This window comes from Trichosurus vulpecula, chromosome 9 (genome assembly GCF_011100635.1).
Source record: "Trichosurus vulpecula isolate mTriVul1 chromosome 9, mTriVul1.pri, whole genome shotgun sequence".
NCBI lineage: Eukaryota > Metazoa > Chordata > Mammalia > Diprotodontia > Phalangeridae > Trichosurus > Trichosurus vulpecula.
In genome coordinates this window covers 111965875-111986449 of record NC_050581.1, presented here as the reverse complement: position 1 = coordinate 111986449, position 20575 = coordinate 111965875, and the positions used below count along the sequence as shown (strand labels likewise).

The 20575-nt window shown below is 40.5% G+C and overlaps 1 protein-coding gene across 2 annotated transcripts in view; it reads right to left on the bottom strand.

Moving 5' to 3' along the window:
• Nucleotides 1-18988, bottom strand: part of LOC118830915 (KAT8 regulatory NSL complex subunit 1-like) — a 178822-nt gene extending 159834 nt beyond the window's left edge. The window contains exon 1 of one of the 2 annotated variants that reach the window (XM_036737996.1): nucleotides 18199-18988. In XM_036737996.1, coding sequence (XP_036593891.1) covers nucleotides 18199-18815 — 617 coding nt within the window. In that variant the 5' untranslated portion in view covers nucleotides 18816-18988. The remainder of the gene's footprint in view (nucleotides 1-18198) is intronic. The other variant, XM_036737997.1, reaches the window with a different exon arrangement.
• Nucleotides 18989-20575: the final 1587 nt, after the last annotated feature.

Here is a 20575-nt window from a genome sequence, read left to right as displayed (position 1 = left end):
TTCCACTGTGGAAAATCACATTCTTCAACTAAGAAAACAGAAGCAAAACAAGAAGTGAGTATTTCTACCTTCTTTCCTTCATATAGGCAAATCCATCCAAAACAGAGGTCATGTCTTCTCTTTTATTTTCATTTTGCCCCTAACATAATTAAAGTCCTGTGTATTGTCCTTGGTATTCCTCATCAGCCTCCCATCATTCTGACCTTTTATAATGCTATTTACTATTCTTATAGACACTTGTCACTTTTGTTTTCATCCTCTATTAGCTCCCCCAGCTTAAATCTTTTACACGTGACCTTTAAAAATAACTAAGATGACCTCTGAGTTCCCTAAATATCCCTTTAGACAGACACCTTCAACTTTTCTTCCCCATGGGAATAGTTGATTTGTATTGGTATAATTTTCATTCTTAAGAATTTTGCTTTGTTCCACTGTCATCCCAATGTACATTTCACAAAAAGCTACTGTCCCAATTAGAATCCTTAAAAAAAAATATTTACTATGTATTGCAGTGGAACAGACCAGTGAATAAAAACTACGGACAAACATCATTGCCAATATTAATGTAAAACTATTGAATAAAATATTAGAAAAGAGGCTACATCAATATACCTAAAAGATTATTTACCAGGTTGGATCAGTACCAGGCATTTAGGGATGGTTCAATAACACAATATAAAATTATTAAAAAAGACAATAAAAGTCTGATGTTTTAAACAGAGACAGAGAAGGCCTATGATAAAATATAACATACATATCAAAAATTAAAAGCATAGAAATAATGTAATAATAATAATAATTCTTACTATGACAATGAAGGTAGGAAACAAGCATTTATTAAGTGCCTACTATGTGCCAGGCACTGTGCTAAACATTTTATAAATATTATCTCATTTGATCCTAACAATCCTGGAAGGTAGGTACAATTACCATTTCCCATTTTTCATATGAGGAAACAGAAACTGAGGCAAGTTAAGTGTAGTGTCTAAGGCCAGATTTGAATTCAGGTCAACTTCAGGCTCAGTGCTCTTAATCACTACAGTGGTTGTCCTTCATGCTCAAAGAGGACCAAAATAATATTACTATGTAGGGTGGTCAAAGTATGGTGTGTTTGACTGTGGCTAAATATAGTCTCAGAAGGTCAAGCATGAATAGTCCATATGAATATTGGCAGTGGAAAGGCCTCTAAATCTGCACAACTCACTTTTCTTTTGAGCTACTGCAATTCTGCTGTGCTCATAGACCTCAGTGCTTTCTTTGATGTGGGCATGCCATGCTGGGCAGTCCTATGACAGTGTCTCCCATATCTCACAATAGATTCCAAAGTTCTTCAGAATGTCGTTGTATTACTTCTGATCTCTGGGACAGCACATGCCTTGTGTGAATTCTCCACAAAATAGTCTTTTAGGCAAACAAATACAAATGCGCCACCTAGCTAGCCATCTGTCAGTTTCTATCTAAAACCAAAAGCCAGCATCAAATGTAATGAAGACCCTACTAGCAGTCCTTTTAATAAGATGAGTGGTAAAGTAAGGATGTCAACTGTCATTACTATTATTTGATATGGACCTAGAAATGCTAGCTATAACAAAAAGACAAGAAAAAGAAATTCAGGGAACAAGCACAAGCAAGCGAAAATATCTCTTATCTGTTGATACAATCATTTAGAGAAGTCTAGACACCCAGGGAAATAAAAATTAATTGAAACAACAACTTTACTAAAGTAGGAGGGTATAGAATAAAACCAGAAAAATGGCTGACCTTTCTGTATATTACTAGAAATATCCAGAAGAATGAGGGAGAAAAAGAAATTTCATTCAAAAATAACTACATCTGGGAGTCAATCTACTAAGACACACTCAAGACATAAATACAATTATAAAACACTATTTACAGAAATACAGGAAGACAAATAAATGTAGCGATATTGTATATGTTGGGTCAAAGCAATATAATAAAAATGACACTACTACCTAAATTAAACATTCAGTACCAATTAAACTACCAAGGGGTTACTTTATAGAAAGACAAGATTATCTTGAGGTTGAGATCAAGGATCTATAGGGAACTAATGAAAAAAGGAGAACTGAAGGGGCCTAGCATTAACCCAAATCAAACTATTTTATAAAGCAATAATCATCATCACCATTTACTTGTTAAAACTAAATACTGGTTAAAAATTAGAAAAGTTGATCAATGGAGCAGATTAGGAAAGATTATTAACTAAGCAATTCAACAAGTTCTTTTTTAAAAAAAAAAAGCCTACTATATGCCAAATACTATCTAGGTGCTAGAAATAAAAATAAAGAGGTCCCAACATATAAAAGATAAATACAAAGTAATTTCAGAGGACAAAAGTGTCAAATACTGGGGAAAGCGGGAAAGGTGTTTTTCCCCCCTAAATAAGGTGGTGGTTAAGCTAAATCTTGGAGAGCGCTAGGAGTTCCAAGACGTAAAGGTGAAGAGCAAGATCATCTCAGGCCATCTCCTTCTTGGAACAGCTAGCAGGTAAGTTTGCCTGGAGCGCAGAATGCAAGGGCAAAGTAATGTGTACTTACTTTGGAAAGACAGATTGGAAACATCCTGCAAAGGGCTTTAAATGCCAAACAAGGGTGTTTTAATTTTATCCCACAGTTAAGAGTGAGCATCTTGAGCAGGTAAATAACCTGGCCTCAGCTTTGTGCTTTAAGAATAGCTTGGCAGCCATGTGTTACATGGTTTGGAAAGGGGAAAGACTATAGAGACAGGGTCATCAATTAGAAAGCAACTGAACTAATGTAGGCCACAGGTTAGGAGGGACTGACTTAGGGCAGCTGTACCCTAATAAATGGGAATGTGAATGGGTAAGAATGACATTATGGATGGAAACAGAATCAATAGCATTCTGCAACTGATTAGCTATAAGAAGGTAAATGAGAGATAAGAGTCAAGGAAGATAACTATGAAGGTTGTGAACCTTCATGACTGAAGACTGGTAATACCATCAGTAGGAATTTTGCAGTTTTAAAGAGGGGTGGGTTTAGAGGGAAAGATAATGAGTAGGCAATCAAAATATAGTACTCTAGGGTTCAATAGACCCAAGAATTTCTTTTAGAATAATGGCTCTTTGACAAAAATGCTTTGAAAACTGGAAAACAGTTTGGAAGACATAGGGCTCAGGCCAACATCCCTATGTCATTCTACAATAAACTACTCTGCGGGAACATAACATAAATATAATAGACTGTACCATTAAAAAAAGAGGTGAATGGAAAGAGGCACCTCTACAACTATGGCTAAGGGAGAATTTTTAACTAAACAAGGAATATGGTTGGTTGTCAAATAAAGATAAACTTGATCATACTTAAAAAAACTTTCTGCAGAAAAACCCAATGTAGTTAGAATATGAAAAATAACTAATTATTGGAGGAAAAACCTTCAAATCAAGTATCTGCTATCTAAGATCACAAGACCATAAATTTACAGCTATATTAGAAACTGATATACATATTTAAGAATTAGAGTCAGAGGGTATCAATAAACAATATTCAAAAGAAAAGTTATCAACCATAAAAGAAAATGTTCCAGATCACTAATAATAAAAAATAAAAATTAAACCACCTAAAGTTTTAATTCACATTTCATTGGTTAACAAATATGAGAAAGGACAAAAAATTATTAATGGAGAAAATGTAGAACGACAGACAAAAATAACAAACTGTTGGTAGGGTTGGGAATTGTTCCAATCATAATGGGAAAAAAAACCTTGGAATTACAAAAGAAAAGTCATTCAAATGTACATACTCTTTGAACCAGGAATTTCACCAGTAAGCATTATGACTGAATATGAACATAGTAAAATATTACTGAGATATGAATGACAACTATTAAGAATTTAGGAAGGGAGGCAGAGCCAAGATGGTGGAATAAAGGATGAAGTACAAACTCCCTCCACCTCCAAAGAGATCTAGAAAATGGATGTAACCAATTTCAAAAAAAATTAAGTCATTTTTCCAGTATAGGTTAGCAGAGGAAGACAGAGAGGTCTAAGTGACACTGGCATCTGGCCATTAAGAGGTCACTGAATATTCCAGCCCAAGGAAACACTGTGAACCAGGGCAAGAAGACATCTCAAATCCAGTATAGAGGAGCCTAAATGTGCATGAGGTGTAGATGCCAACTGACTGCTCTGTCACTCAATACCCAGTTCTGCCTAACTGAATTAGGAGGATACCTGCACCTTTAAGGAATGTTGCAATGGCCCCAGACTGAGTATCTGGCCTGTATCACCAACTAACTACTGGACATTTCAAACTGGATGACCTATAAACGTGTATCAAACTCAACACAAATAAAACAGAACTTTTTACTAATTTTTACCATTCCCCACCTCCAAACTTCCCTATTTCTACAAAAGGCATTACCACCCTTTTGGTCAGTCAACAGACATTAAATACCTACTATAAGCCACCTTGCTAACTGCTTAGGATACAAAAATAGGTGAAAACCCTGCCTGGCCTTAGAGAGCTCACATTCTGAAGAAGGAGACAGCATGCAAAAAAATGGAAATAAGTATGAATATAGGGGGAAAGTACAAAATAAGACCGACAAGGGAGCATGGAACTAAGTCTTCGTTGCATAAGAGGACCTTGACAAAAAGGCATCTGCATTTTCCCAGTGAGCAGTCAACATGAAGTCACTCAAAGGTTTTGTGTGACTAAACATATACATAAAGGAGATGTCTGACAGTGACACGAAAGGCAATTTGGAGCCGGAGGCAATGGTTTTGGTAAGACCTGTTAGAAGACTCTGTATGGTAATTGCCCAAGTAGGTGGTCATAAAAGCTATCTGGTACAGTACCAGCAATTAGGAAAAAAAAGGAGAGGGGGCAGATTTGAGAGTAGTAACTTTACCATCTTTATACACATGGAAGATATGTCTAGCAGCAGTGTCAAAGGCTATTTGGAGATGAAAGACAAAAGAGAAAGACTCCATGGGGGTATAGGATTATAGTCAGGGGTGAAAGGAGAAAAGATTTGGAACGGTGCTTGTGGAACATGCTAGTAGGTATTTACAAGGATAGAAAACTGCTGAGCAACAATGAGGGTCCACTTACTTGTAATGGACGGAATCAGTCGCATTTTATAACTTTTTCTAAAGATACTAAGCTGCTCTAGAGCAAGGAGTATGTGTTTTTTGGAGGACTGGGGGAGAGAAATGAATGGTACAGATTGCTTAAGGGGGAAAGGAGAGAGGGAGAAAAGAAGGGGACAGAGGAGGATGAGAAAAATAAGAATGATTAATGGAACAAAGACCCAGAGAACACTAGATAAAGGGCACACACAGGAGCATTAGGTAATAATAATAAGCTAATATTTATGTAGTGTACAAATAACACTTCATCCTCAGAGAAAATGGGAGAAGTCACAGAATTTAAAGTCTGGTAGAGGGAAGTGTATTAAATAGCATCAATTTTCTCAGTAAAGGAGGAGGCTTGGGTTCCTATGACTAAGGGGATGTATAAATTATCCTCTCAATAAAACTGAAGGTTGAGGTTTAGAATAACCCATGCGGAATATGACAAGAAGTCACTAAGAGATGAATAAATGCCTTGCTGAGGATCTAACTGAGATAGCATAAAATGTAGTGGATCATCACTATTTATTGTGTGGGGGGCACTCTCTGCCAGTGGAAAATCCTTCTATGTTCATGAAATGCTATGGCTGGCAAAAGGTCATCCCTGGTTACTACCTCTCCAAGTGATGAACCTCCTGGCACTTAGCTACCTAGGTGCTTAACTCATACACAAGACTCTTCAAGCTTGACAGACCAAGACAAAGCTGGATGTTCTCAGTATAGAGTTCTTAGAATGTTTTATCATTTCTATACCATGATGAGGGAGGTATCCAATTAGGCTTTTATTAAAGGAGGTTGGTAAATACCTAAGTGGTAAATGAGGGAAAGGTGCCAAAGGAGTAGTCACAGACACAGGGCCACTCACAAAGCCCATTTACTACCATAAACAGCAATACTACTTATGTAAAGGGAATTTACTTTGCTTTTTTTTTCTCAGCCTAAACATGAAATGAATTTTTCTGGAAAAGTAAGAACCTACATAGCTGCTGGCTACATAAGAGAATGAAGGTAACAAAGAAAGAGGTGGTAACTGAGAAGGAAGACAAGTTTGATTTTTGCTAGCCAAACTGATAGCTAAGGCCTAAAAAATTCAATACTGTATCATAAACACTGAAGGACAGTTCCTTTTGTTTTTGAAATCTACAGGTGGCAGTGATCTAGACAAAGAATAAAAATAAATAGAGCTTTGTCTACATAATTAAAACAAGTTGAAACAGAAATGCAATTTTTTATTACATGAGAGAGACCTCTCCAAAATATAATCAGGAAGAAAAAACCCACAAGCAAGATTTAAGTAATTTATGTTTAAGGTTAGAAATTACATTCCTTCATAATTAAAACCAAGAGTTCTAGGAATAGGATCACTCCCCAGAACACAAGTCCTCCTCCCAACCTGACTCCCAAAGCCGTAATCCAGGGAAGCAACTCCTGTTGAGAAGTGATTTGACAACTTCTACTAGTGCTGTGGACTCTCTCTCCTTGTCAACCACTGCCTTCTTGGCAACCAAAGATACTGAATACTCAGAAAATAAAGTTCCTGAAACCAAAATCTTTGGCTCTTGCAAACATCAGGAAAAGGTATGATTTTTATTGGAGGAAATAACACTGAAGACACATCATTATCTGCTATACCTTAAGGACCATAAGGTCCTTCTTTTTGACTTTCAACTAAAATCTCCTATATGTTCTCACAAGCCCTTATTAGAATGTTAGCTCTTTAAGAGCTTTTTTAATTGTATCCCCAGCACTAGGTATAATACTTTGAACTTAATAAATCCTTTTCTCAGTCTTTTTTCAGTCTAATTTTTTTCAATCTAATTTCAGTCTTAAAATTAGAAAGGTATATCAGCACCGTTTACCACAATCTATTACAAAAGGAGATGCTGTGGTCTACTACAGGCACATGCCACAACATGACATCAACATCCTTAACAACCACCAACATTAAATTTTCCATTGTACAGTGAAAAAAAATCTTCATTGATGTTGCCTAATCCTAAGGATAACTCCTTGAAGGGGTTCTCAATTTCCAAATCCAATAACCTTTAGTCAGTACTCACCCTCCTTGACCTCTCTGTAGCATGTAACCTTGCTGATGTAATCTCTCCTCCTTTGAGGTTCACTCTATCCAAGTTTTTTTACCCAATCCAGATCCTAGGGGCTTTTACCTACTGGCCTGCAGAACATATTCCTTCCTTTTTCAATTAGTTCAGTGTCTGACACTTGGTCTCCCTTCTCCACTCCAAATACTGCCCTCAAACTAGGAGACTTCAACATACATTCTGAAGCTCCATCAAACACCACAACCTCCCAGTTCCTCATTCTTACCAAGTCTTCTACTCTACACCAACTACACACAGGTATAGTCATACCCTTGATCTTTTCTAATCTTCCCCTTCAAGTATTCACTAGTTTTATCAGGGACTCAAATTCCATTATCCAACTATAACCCAACATTCCAGCTCTTCCTATACCCTTCTTATTACTCTTCTAAAGCCATTCTTCCTCACCACGAATGACCCTTCCATGTCTTAGTCCTTAGTATTTTTGCAGGTCACTATCTCTGTTAAGGTTACACTACCTCCCCTACCCATCCCTCATGCAATTTCAATCCCACAGCTTGCAAGTTCAACTCTATACAGACAGTTCTTGCTTACCATATAAGTGGACCTTTTGGGAGACCTCCTCCTTCCCTCATGGAGTTCAACTGTGGCCCTGCCCCCCTCCATGGCTCTATACCCAGAGCCGGAGGTACTTCAGTGCCTTCTTCTCCCACCCCCCAGCAGCTTCAATGCCTGGAGCAGTAGACCTTAGTGGGTTCCTGCTGGCTGCTGGCAGGAGAATCCAATTTCCAGTGGTCACCAAAAGTAAGAATGGTCTCTAGTATCTCCTGTTCTTGAATCTCTTGCTCCCTTGTCTTTGCCAAATCCTGACCCTGGATTACTTCTACTAATTTCCTCCTCTTTCCCTAACTCCATGAAGTGGAAAAGAATTAGAGTAATTCATGAAACTGCGCTCACAAGATCTACTAGAAATCTGTTATCTATTTCATACTATACATTAAGGCAATCATTGGACTGATTATCTTACTTCTGAGAAAGTTAGATGGCACAGCCATAGAATACTAGGCCTGGAGTCAAAAGACCTGAGTTCAAATTCAGTCTCAGACACCACCTTGCAAGATATTTGACCCTGGGCAAGCCACTTAAGCTCTGCTTCAGTTTACTTAAATGTAAAATGGGGATAATAACCTACCTCTCAGGATTGTTATGTGGGTCAAATGAGATAATATTTATTAAGTGTTTAGCACAGTGCCTGGCACACAGCAGGAACTATATAAATGTTTATTCCTTTCTCCTCCCCTCCTCTACACATCAGCTAATCCAACCCCTCCTCTTTTCAAGCCTGTTCTACTCTTTAAACTGAGGAACCTGCCTCAGAAGATAGAAGCCATTTGCTGCCAGTTCCATTTTCTTCCCTACTGGTCTCACAACTTGATGACTGCATCCTCTATTTCCTACTTTATTCTAGTTTCTCCTTTCTTCTTATCAAGGCTACGCTGAACCCTTGATCCCATCCCTTCCTACCTTCTCCAACAGACTGCACCTCTATCATCCCCACTGTTTCTAATCTTCAATCTCTCTCTTCCTATCTACTGGTTTCTTTCCTGCTGCCTACACACTTCTCTTCCACATTCTAAAAATAGATGTTCATTACAGCATATCATCATCATATATGTATTATTCCTTCCTTTCTCAAATTACTTTAAAATGTCATCTACCCTCAATGTCTCCACTTCTTCTCCTCTAAACTTCTAAATGCTCTGCAAGTTGACTTTAAGCCTCATCACTCAACTCAAACTGTTCTTTGCAAAGTTACTAATGATCTCTTGACTGCTAAATCACGTAGCCTCTTCTCAATCTTCACATTTCTCAGTCTCTATGCAACATGATACTGTTGAGACCACTCTTTCTGGGATGCTCATCCTCTGGATTTTCTTTGACATTGCACTTTTTGGTTTCTTATCCTTCTACCAGTCTGACCACTTCCCACTTTCCTCTGCTGCAGATTCATTCATATCATACATTCCACCGGCAGCCACACCCCAAGGCTCTGTCTTAGTCTCGCTTCACTTTATACTCCACACTTTCTCACTTGGTGACCTCGTCAGCTGTCTAGTGATCTATATATCCAGGTCTAATCTCTCCAGAGTTCCGGTCCCACATCTGCCCATTAGACATTTTAAACTGGGTTCTCTCATAGACATCTTAGTTCAATATGTTCAAAAGAGAACTCATCAGAAGCCATCCTCATTTCCTCAGTCTTCCTTATCCCACATATCCAATCAGTTGATAAATCTCTTCCTATCTGTCCTGAAATTGCCTCTTCTCTCCACTCACATGGCTACCACTCCAGTGATGCCTTCATCATAACTCAACTGGACTACTGTAATAGCCTCCTCATTAATCTATTTCTCTACTCCACAAAGTTGTCCAAGTGATTTTCCTGATGCATACGTCTGACTATACTATCTCCTATTCCAATGTTTCCCTACTACTGCTAGGATAAAATTCAAACTTCTGTTTAGCATTTAAAGTTTTTCACAACCATACTCCAATTCACATTTCTAGGTTGTACTCTCCTTTTACACCCTCTTTGGCCTTGCCAAACTGGCCTTTTGATTGTTCCTCTCGTAATGTTCCATTTCCTGTCTCTGTGAACTTGTTGTCCCTAAACACAGGTAAATGACTAGAATGTCATGTCCCTTTCCTCACTTCTACTTTCTTTCAAAGATCAGCTCAAGGGCTACTTCCTTCATGAAGCCTTCCTGATCCCTTCAAATAATAATACCCCACTCCCCAAATGACCTTATTATTTATTTTCCATTTAATTGTACATCTATATGCCGCCCCCCCAAAACAACAACAGAAATGTAAGCTCCTTCTGAGCAGGAGGATGGTTCACTTTTTTGCCTTTATATTTCCAGTGTCTAGAATAGCTCCTAACAGTTAGCAAGTACTTAACAAATACCTGATTAACCGAATTTTTAAGATTAAAGAGAAAAGTTTACAGAATGAGAATACGGGAGGACAAACTGTTTCACTCTTCTTTGTGAAAAGTCACTGAAAGAGTCAAAGGTAGGGATTTTAATTATTAATATATAGAAGCTTTCTAAATCACAACACTGAATTTCAGCTTTAAAACCTATCATAGGGGCAGCTAGGGGGCACAGTAAGTAGAGCACCAGCCCTGGAGTCAGAAGTATCTGAGTTCAAATCTGGCCCCAGACACTTGACACACTAGCTGTGTGACCTTGGACAAGTCACTTAACCCCAATTGCCCTGCCTTCCCCCCTCCAAAAATAAAATAAAAAAAACTTATATATTTTAAAACAAACATGGAATTGTGACATAAAAGTTTTTTAGTCTAATTCCAGATTGTTTACATGTTGCATCGCCCTTTCTGGTAGAACATAAGCTCACTGAAATCAAGAACTATTCTTAATTTTGTCACTCAACAAAAATTTAGTAAGTGTCTACTATGTGCCAGACACTGAGCACACAAAAAGAAGCACAAAACAGTCCCTTTTCCTCAAGGAGTTCACAATCTAATGAGGGAGACAACAAGCAGACAAATATGCACAAACAAGCTATATAAAGGATAAAGTGGCAATAATTTTAAAGAGGGAAAATGCTAGAATTAAATGTAATTAACTTGTCTTTGCACACAAAAGATTCTGGAGGCATTTCTTTTTCTACAGCATTCTTCAAAAGCATTCAGTTGGTTGTTAAGCACCTACTATGCTAATAAATAGGTTTACAAAAAGAGGCAAAAGACAGACGACCTCCCTCAAGGAGCTCAGAATCCAATGGAGGAGGTAACAAACAGATGTGTACAAACTAAATACAGCATAAATAGGAAATAAGAGGAGGAAGGCACTAAGAATTAAGAGAAGTTGAAAAAGGCTTCCTGTAAAAGATGAAATTTTAGTTGGGACTTAAGGAAGCCAGTAGGCTGAGCTGAAGATGGAGAGCCTTCTAAGAATGATGACAGGGAGAGAAAAAGACTGGAGCCAAAAGATAGTAGTGTGTCTTGTTCATGAAACATTATTCCTTTAAGAAGGAATGCAGTAATGTGGTATTTAATATATTCAATAAGTATTCAACCATCACCAATACTCTCAGCACTATGGAGGCTACAAAAGATGACTAGATAAAAACCCTACAAAAATTTTTTCCCCAGGAAGCAAGAGACTTTTGAATATGGCATTTATTTTTATGCCCAGAGTTACAAATAAGATTTTCGTTCCAGCTAGAATGATAGTCTCTCTAGTTCTGCTACTGTTGCAAAGCATGTAGTAACCCTCCATGAATGTCAACAACTGAATTTTTTTGTCAGATAGTTGAATTTTCAGGTTTTCATTAAACAGGCATTTCAACATAGCCAACATTTTTGCCAACGTTGATCTACATAAGTCACAACAGCGACATCTTTGCCACTACCCTGTTGTCACATAAGAGCTTTTATACCTGATTGTTATTTTAAGGGTACATTAGGCAGTGAGGCTTTTTTTTTTAAAGGGGCATCAAATTTCTCCTTTCTCTTTCATAGCTGTAAGAGTTAGCAGGATCTTCACAGGTCACTTAGTCCAGCTATAACCCCAATGTCCAGAAAGATTAAGTAACTTGCCTCAGGCCACACAAGCAGCAGAGTAAGCTGGCCTGGGGTAAATTCTTCACTTATGAGGTTATTAGAATTCCTGATCTGATTCCTGATGGTCTCCCCTGATCTAAATCCTAAAATAACAGATAAATGGTATCAAAAATAAATTGTTATTTCGACAAACACTTATTAAAAGCTCCTGAATAAGGCCCTATATGGGCACAAGGATTTAGCTGGGCGCCAAGGAGGGTAGGCCTGTGACTGTATTAGTCACTGTAAGGAGCTCCTAGTGAGGACACCCCTCTTCCAGAGAAAGACTGGCAAAAGTTCAGTAATTTAGTAAATTTAAGAGCTGCCAGAAGCATTTATAAGTTAAGTAATTTAATCAGGGGTCACATTACTCTACAGGTGAGACAACTCTAATGTTCCTGATCCTACACCTGCCTCTTTTACACTAAGCCAAGGTGCCTCTTAGGCACTAGGGATTAATAAAATTAAACAAAATCAATTTTTATTCAAGATATATATATATATATATATCCTACTTACATTTCACAATAAGATCTCTCATTTCCTACAATTACAAAGTGATAATTCAGAGAGCATGCAGTTAGTTAACCAGAAAAGCACTGAAGGTTTCAGGACCTAGGCATAGCACCTTGTAACAACAATAATTCTCATTTATATAGCACTTTAGGGCTCCCAAAGCACTTACACGTTATTTCATTGGATCCTCACACCAGTCCATTATCCCTATTTTATAAAAGAGAAAACTAAGACTCAGAGGTTAAAAGTCTTACCTGTGATACCAAAGCTTGTAACTGTCAGTCAATATTCAAACCTAATTATCTTGACTCAAGTTTAAAGGTCCTCCCTCTACCTCCCACTGTCACAATATTTATTAGCTGTATGTGACTCTGGCTAAATCACTAAACCTCTAGAAACCTTAGTTTGGGGGAGACAATACTTGTACTATACACACTTCACTGGATAAGTGAAAGTACTTTTAAATTATTTTTTGAGCTCTTTAAATATTAATGAACGAATGAATGAACTAAAACACTAACCAAGTAGATGTTAGAGAAGACATCAGACAACATTCCTAGGCACCTGGGTGGTGTGGTAGATATGAGTGTTAGGTCTTGGGGTCAGGAAGACCTTGAGTTTAAAACTAGCTGTGCGACCCTGAGCTAAATACTCAACTTCCCTCAGCTTCAGTTTCCTCTTGAGAAAAATGGAGGTAATAGCACCTCTCTCTCAGTTCTTGTGAGAAAATGAGATAATATTTGTAAAGCACTTTCCAAACCTTAAGGAGCTGTATCATCACTAATCAATCTTAGTTTTCCGGTCAACTTTTACTCCCAATCTGATTTAGCATGTTTAATTATTGCCCTTTCCCTCCTGAAATTATTTCCTAATATTTTGTATTTACATTCTTTTTTTTGTTTGGAGGAGGGAAGGCAGGGCAATTAGGGTTGAGTGATTTGCCCAAGGTCACACAGCTAGTAAGTGTCAAGTGTCTGAGGCTGGATTTGAACTCAGGTCCTCCTGACTCCAGGGCCAGTGCTCTACTCACCATATTTTGTACTTACTAGAAGTGTAGTACACGTTTATCATTCTTGGGGTCTTTGCGTCTCCAAAGTCACACAGTGCCTTGTACACATTAAGTGATTAATGAATGTCTGTTGGATTGAATACTTCTAACTGCAAAGAATTAAAATTGCAAGTCACCTAAAGAACACTGGGGAGACACGGGAGGTATGATTGAATTGTTGCACAATACCAGCAGGGAATTTCATAGGAAAAGTGGCATAAACTATCAGACACATATGACCAATCATGCAGCCAAAGAAGTGGTAATAGATGGTACCCACATATTGCTAGTACAGTATCATACCTACGGGAAAATCCTGAACCTCAAAACATTTGGGGTTGATACAGTGGATGATTTATGGGAGAACATTATAGGAATTACTCAGAATGAGTCCTGAACAGGTTTCAACCTTCCTGGTAGGAGGCAATAACCACATGGAGGAAATGAAGAGCCAATGAAATATTCTATCACCTTGAAATGCCCACTCAATTACCTTTCAATTGCACCATAGGTTTTTGTGTTAATACGTGTGTTAGACCTCCTTGTTACTATTTCGAGATCAGCAAAACAGGCACCTAGTAAAGCTGCCTTCTTAGGTATTTAGGGTTATCTGGTCCAGAGGGCAAGACATACATCAAGGAAGGGCAGTACCCATTTCCTGCAGCACAGCCAATACCTACTATTGCCCAGGGGTTTGAGATCCCTGGCAAGATTAGAAAGGCTTCAAGTGTGAAGAGTGATTACCTTGGGCAAATCACTTAACCTCGTGGGGACCTCAGTTTCCTCATCTGTAAAATGGGGAAACTGGCCTAGATAACCTTTAGGGTGCCTTCCAACTCTACATCTATGATCCTACGACCATGAGAATTGTAAGTCTATGCTGGGAAGTAATAGCCTATGTAAGTTTTGAGACACTCTTCTCTAGACTGCTGCTCATGAGGTGATTAATCTTTTCATCCACAGAAACTCATAATCATTTACACAAAAAAGTCATGATATGCACTGGTGTTAGTGATACTCGTGGCACAGAACTCAAGAGATTTTTGAAGCATTCAGTCACAAACTATTCCTTTCTAAGTCTCCTTATGTATCTTTTCTCTTTTCCTGCTCTTCCCACTAGAAAGACCCTAAATTTAGGGCCTCATCACTTTTTTTGTAGATTACAGTAGAGTCCCTTCAAGATAGCATGGTATAGGATAATCAAGAGCACAGGATCTGGACCTAGAAAGCCTGTGCAATCAGGCTAAGTCACAGCCTCTTTGGGGTGCAATTTCCTCCTCTATAAAACAACAGGGTAGGACTAGATGACCTCTGAGGTCCCTTTTACCTCTAGTCTTCTGAAAGAACTCAACCAAATTAATCTAAAACACAACATAACTTTTTTTGTATTTTGTATTTTATTTTCCCCAATTACATGTAAAAACAAATTTTAAAATTAATTTTTTAAAATTTTGAGTTCCAAATTCCCTCCCCGCTTCAGAAGGCAATTTGATATAGGTTATACACAACATAACTCTTGTACTCAAGAAATTATATTTTACAACTGCCCAAAAGATGAATTTTAAACTCCTAAGCCTATCACTTCAAACCCTTCATCAACTGCATCTTCCTCACTTCTTCCATTTTATCTCCTACTATTTCCAAAAGAAATCTTCCACTCCAGTTTCATCCTGAACAGGTCCACTCCTTGGGATGCTTTCCTCAGAGCTCACTTAGGAGAATTCAAATAATATAATTCCCTCCAGGGCCATTTCAAGTTTCATTTCCTTTACCACAAAATCTTCTTGATAATTCTAATCAATCCTCACTGACTTTTCTACTCTATGAATTCCTGTGACCCTTATCTGTACCACAATCTCACTCACTAGTGTGCATTTTTTTCTCCCACTGTTTCCAATACAAGTGTCTTTCTTCAGCAAAAGCCAAGTTCTGCTTACAGAAGTTGGAGTATGGGATAGTGGGAAGAGACTTTGTAATCTTGGACAAATCACAACCTTCCCAAGAGTCTGTTTGTTCATAAAATAATGCTTTCGAAACAGAATTAAATGAGAATCTCAGTTCTCATAGTATACACACCATATTCTTAAGAAAGGTAATGCAGGTATAACCTATCCTTAGCACTTAGCATAGTAGCTTGACCATATTAAATGCTTAAGAAATGCTTGCCAACTTGGATGGCCAAGTACCCACTATAATAAAGAAAAACAAAAACAGAGCTTAGAGTCAAACACAATGAACTCCCAAAACGCTGTCTTTTGTGTATGATGATAACCTATATAAGCAGGATACACTCTAAATTATTTTCCTAGTTGTGATGATGGATTTGCAATTATTTAGGCACACACTATTGCACAAATCCTGTAATGATGACTTAACACAGCTTAAAAACCACGGACTGTTGAGGTTGGGGACATAGTTTCTGTCCACAAAAAATGGAGATAATGCTTAATACTGTAACTAAGCTAATCCATTCTACAGCACTGGTTCATAAAATTCACTTTAAGTAAATTCACAGTAGCTAGTCACCTTTCTGCTTTATTTAAGAAAATGCTGAAATGTGCCTAATATCAAATAGTAATGCAATAGTGAAGCTACCCTTACATTTTTCCTTCCACTAGAATACTACCTCCTTCAGAGTAAAGTCTTACTCTGATGCCTCATCCTGTTACCGTAGGTGACCCTGAATTCTCAGAGGCTTTGCCAGAAGAGTTCAAGCTCTGGCAAGCTCTTCGGAGGGAGGAAGGCTTTGCAAAAAAGCCTGGGGATGGAAAAACTAAGAATCAGGTTAGCTGGCTAAATTCAAGCAGGCCTATCACCAGGCTGCCCAGCAGGTCATGAATTTTATCTGGCCATAGCAAACTCATTAAGACTTTAGTGTAGACAGGTTTGCAATCTAAGTACCTATAGAGATGAATCTGTTCTTTTTTTTTTAAAGTGTAGTATCTAATATTATCTAATATTTTAACTTCTAAAAAGAGACAAAAAGAATAGAAGTGTATCAATAAGTCAAACATATTTTTGACAATGAGAATTTAGGTATGATCCTACTGAAAAGCAGTGAGTTCAGCTATTAAGATGATCGGCTTCTTCAAGATCCAAGTATCTCCAAATCTCTACGAGGCTTCATGCTACAGTATGCCAGTGGTTACCAACTTTTGTTTTATGTGGCATCATACTAAACTGTAGTATATTTTTAAAAACAATGTTGTTTTCATAACTTTATGGTTGACAGCCAGTTTATATTTTAACCTAAACTTTCGCCCCATTTTTCTCTTCTCATAGCCCAAATAACTTCTCTCCTATTCAGCTACCACTCACTGCTCTGCTCTAAGAAAATTCTTTTTCAAACCGTCATCAAATCCTTGCCTTCCAGAGCCATCACCACCAATTTCTACTTCCTGGTAGCATCTTTATGCTTGAATGACACAAAGCAAATCTCATGGCTTACCCAGACTTCCCTTTGGGAAGCAATATTTAGCAAAATTTAGCAATATTACTGAAGGACATGGACTTACACTGTAAAGACAAAATCTACACACATTTCTAGGCAAAATTTCCACTCTTGAAAAGATAGCTACGTCTATAAGTTAATCCTAAATAGAACAGGGGTGGGGAACATGTGGTCCTCTAGGTACTCAAGTGAGGCTTGTTGACTGAATCCAAACTTCACAGAACAAATTCCCTTAATAAAAGGATTTGTTTTCTGTAACACTTGGACTCAGTCAAAATACTACACCCAAGGACCTAGAAGGCCACCTGTGGCCTCCAGGTCACAGGTTCCCCACCCCTGTAAAACGTTAGTTTATTTCTATTAGTGTTAGTTCAATGAAAGGATGGTATGTCACTTGCAGAGTTGTCTCTGGTATTTTCTGGAAACTATCAAAAATCACAAAGGATCTGTCTGTTCGTTGCCAACAGCCTTTGAAAAACAGGTGGTAATAATTCCTAAAAAAAGGTGAAAAGTCTGCAGGCAGTAAAACTTCAACTGAGCAATCTCTAAACTGCAACTAATAATGAAGCAAATAAGTTATTAATGCTTGAAAATACAGGCCTACATAAATTTTCTAACCTAAGCAACATATTGCTAAAAATTTTGGATACCTACTGGATCAAAAGAATGGCCAAATTTAAAATTGTCCCGTGTCTAGCAGGTTTAGGAACATGCTACTTACCAAAGGAAGGTTATTTCCTTTATGCCTAAATACAGAAGGGAGAGGGAATGGGAAGAAGGTGGAACTTTCCTGTTAGCCACGGGCTAGAGATTATTTTCCAACACTTGCTTTAGAGGGCAGAACAATTAAGCCAGTCAGAAAATTCCAGACTCGAGTTACAGTGAGACGTCAGGATGGCAGGCCAGCATGGGGAAAACCAAACCGTTTTTGTTCAACACATTCAATAAATTAAGTGGAAGGTTTGACTGAATTTGCTATCGTACTACCTAGACAAACACTCCCAACTGATTACAAGCGCCTATGGAGAGGAAAAGGTCGGCAAAACATCAGGCAAGAGACCATGAAGTTATGGAGCTTGATGACGAGCGTCTGGGAAAGTGCCCTGCGCCACACGCCCGCCTGCCCCGTGGGCCGAGGAGAAAGGGCGGTGACCGGCCACGCACCGGGCCAGGCAGGGGAAGGGAAGGGCCCTCTCCCTCCTTCTAGGAGCCGAGCAGCCGTCCTCACACCTCCACGCGCTGCGGCCCCACGACCCCGCCCTGGCCGCCGACCACGGCGCCTCAGCACCGGCTAGCACTACGACGCTGAGGCGGCTGTCCGGAGAAGGGGAACGGCTGCTTCTCCGGACGCCTCCTTCCCGCCTCGGCACTCACCCAGCGGGTGCGGGCGGCGGCGGCGAACGCGGAGGCTGCCCCGGGCCCGCCTGGCTCTGGAGCGCCGTCTCTTCCTCCTCTTCCTCTCCGCCGGAGGAACAGCTGCTGCTGCTACCGCTGCTGCTGCTGCCGCTGCCAATGCTGCTGCTACCGCTGCTGCAGCAGCTGCTGCCGCTGCCCGTGTCGGTCGCGTCCGAGTCGCAGTCCCGTTGCACAGCCCGAAGCAGGGCGGTGGCGCTGCCCACCAGGCGCTGAAGCTCCGCAGCCCGGGCGGCGGGCGGGGGAGCCGGCGCCGGCGGCGAGGGCGGCTCGGCCCCGGGGGCCAGGTGCCGCCAGAGGCCCGCCAGCTGCTGTCGGACGTGCCGCTCCACCTGCCGAGCCCGAACCACCTGCAGCCGACGGCACAGCCTCCGCGCCCGGCCCCACAGCGCTGCCTGCCGGCCCCTCAGCGCCGCCGCCTCCCCCTCCAGAGACGGCTGCTGCTCAGGCCCGAGATCTCGGCGGCGGCCTCCCGCCTCCGGCCTCCACAACAAGCCGCGGGAACGGGGCCCGGCCGCCGCAGAGGCTGCGGTGGCTTCGGTCAGAGCCGGGGCCATGGCCGAGGAGGTGGCCGCCATGCGGGTCTTCGGGGAGGGAGGGCGGATCGTCTTCTCCTTCCCCTCAGGCCCGGCTCCTTAGTGCGGGCGGCCCGCAGCCGGCCGCCCCATCCGGCCGAGGCGCAGAGGCGGCGCTCCGCCGGATCCGTCTCCGCTCCTTCCACTCGGCCACATAAGCAACCTCAGCTGCAGGGGCGGTGGGTGGCGGCAGCAAAGGCTAGAAGCCGCCTCTCCCCCGCCCTCACCCTTACGGGCGGGTGCGGGGGGAGGGAGAACCACGGGGCAGGGGGAGGGGAAGAGGAGGAGGAGGAGGAACAACAATACTCCATTCACTCCCCACCCACCCCGTCACTAATCCTCCCCTCCAGCGCGCTTCAGGCTCGGGTCGCACGCGCCACTCATGCGCGTCCCCGCGCCAGACCTCGGCTCGAATACCAGCCCGCCCTGTCGCGCCCCTGGAACTGGATTGGACGGGCATTTCCCTTGGGTTCAGGAAATAAGGGCCATTCAGAGGGCGGGGAGAGGCCTTCATTAGACAGGGGATAGAGCGCGGGAACCAATCCAGCGCGGCCCCGGTCTACCTCCTCCCCGTAATGATCTGCAGAGGCCTGGGGCCAAAGGTGGAAGCCTCCGCAGCCAGCATCCCTAAGGGCAGTAGTTCCAACTGCAGGTATCTATTTCTAGGATGAGGAAGAGGCTGATAAATAACTCTCGGAGTGTTCAGCCCCCACGAGAGTGCTGGTTCTACTGGGATTACTTCAGCGCTGCACCCCTTTAGTCTCGCACGTCAGACTCCCTGGCACCATCAAAACAACAGGATATTGCGTAAAGCCAAGTTTTGTGTGATAACATACTACTGACCCTACGGATAGAATGACTGTGAAAAGGTTGTGCTTTCTGAGAGGGTTTTGCTTGGTAAAGTTGGAATCTAAGACTAAACGAGCAGACATCTGCTTAAACCTGCAAAAGAATTTGCTTTTAAGTTGTAGCTGAAAGGAACTGCTAGACTTAACGATTCCCTTCTCCATAAAAGAATACACACCCAGAAATCTAGTTAAGGTAGTTTGCATTTCCTATGAAGTTTGAGCAGACAAAATTCCTGGGTGGGAGAAAGAGGAGATCTCTCATCAGGAAAACTTACGATACTGAAATTCACAGATAATAAAGTTGAAGACTGGTGCTAAAGTATTGCTTTAAAATTCTAATTATAAGTCTTATGTTACTCAATATAGATAACATAGACATTTAAAATCAATTTCCCTAAAAAGAAAATATTAGACTGGTGCTAAAAATTACAAAAGCAACACAATGCTCTTTTACCCAATTTCAAAATTCTGTACTGTGTAATGAAAACCATTCCAGTGTTTTTACATTTTTCACCACAAATGATAATGGTAGCAGTTAATCTTACTATCCCAGATTCAAATAATCAAGTGTGAAATACATAAGGTCTGAAAATATTCTTAATATGACCCATCAAAAAAAGGAACGGATTTACAAACACCTCTGGAACAAACAAACCAGGGTCTAAATTACCCAGGACCAAACTCTCTGAATAGTGCACTGCCCAGAGGTAGGTCATTCCTGAATCAAGTGTAGGTTACAGATAACTCAAAGATGGAAAACTGAGTTTCCACTGCACTAAGATTTCCTTTTTCATGGCAGATTAAAAAATAAACAGCTAATTACAGTCCAAGTGGCATTTGATGGTATTACTTTCCATTCACCAGTGCCACCATCATATATAAAAAACAATACACAGGATATGAATTTTTAAATGC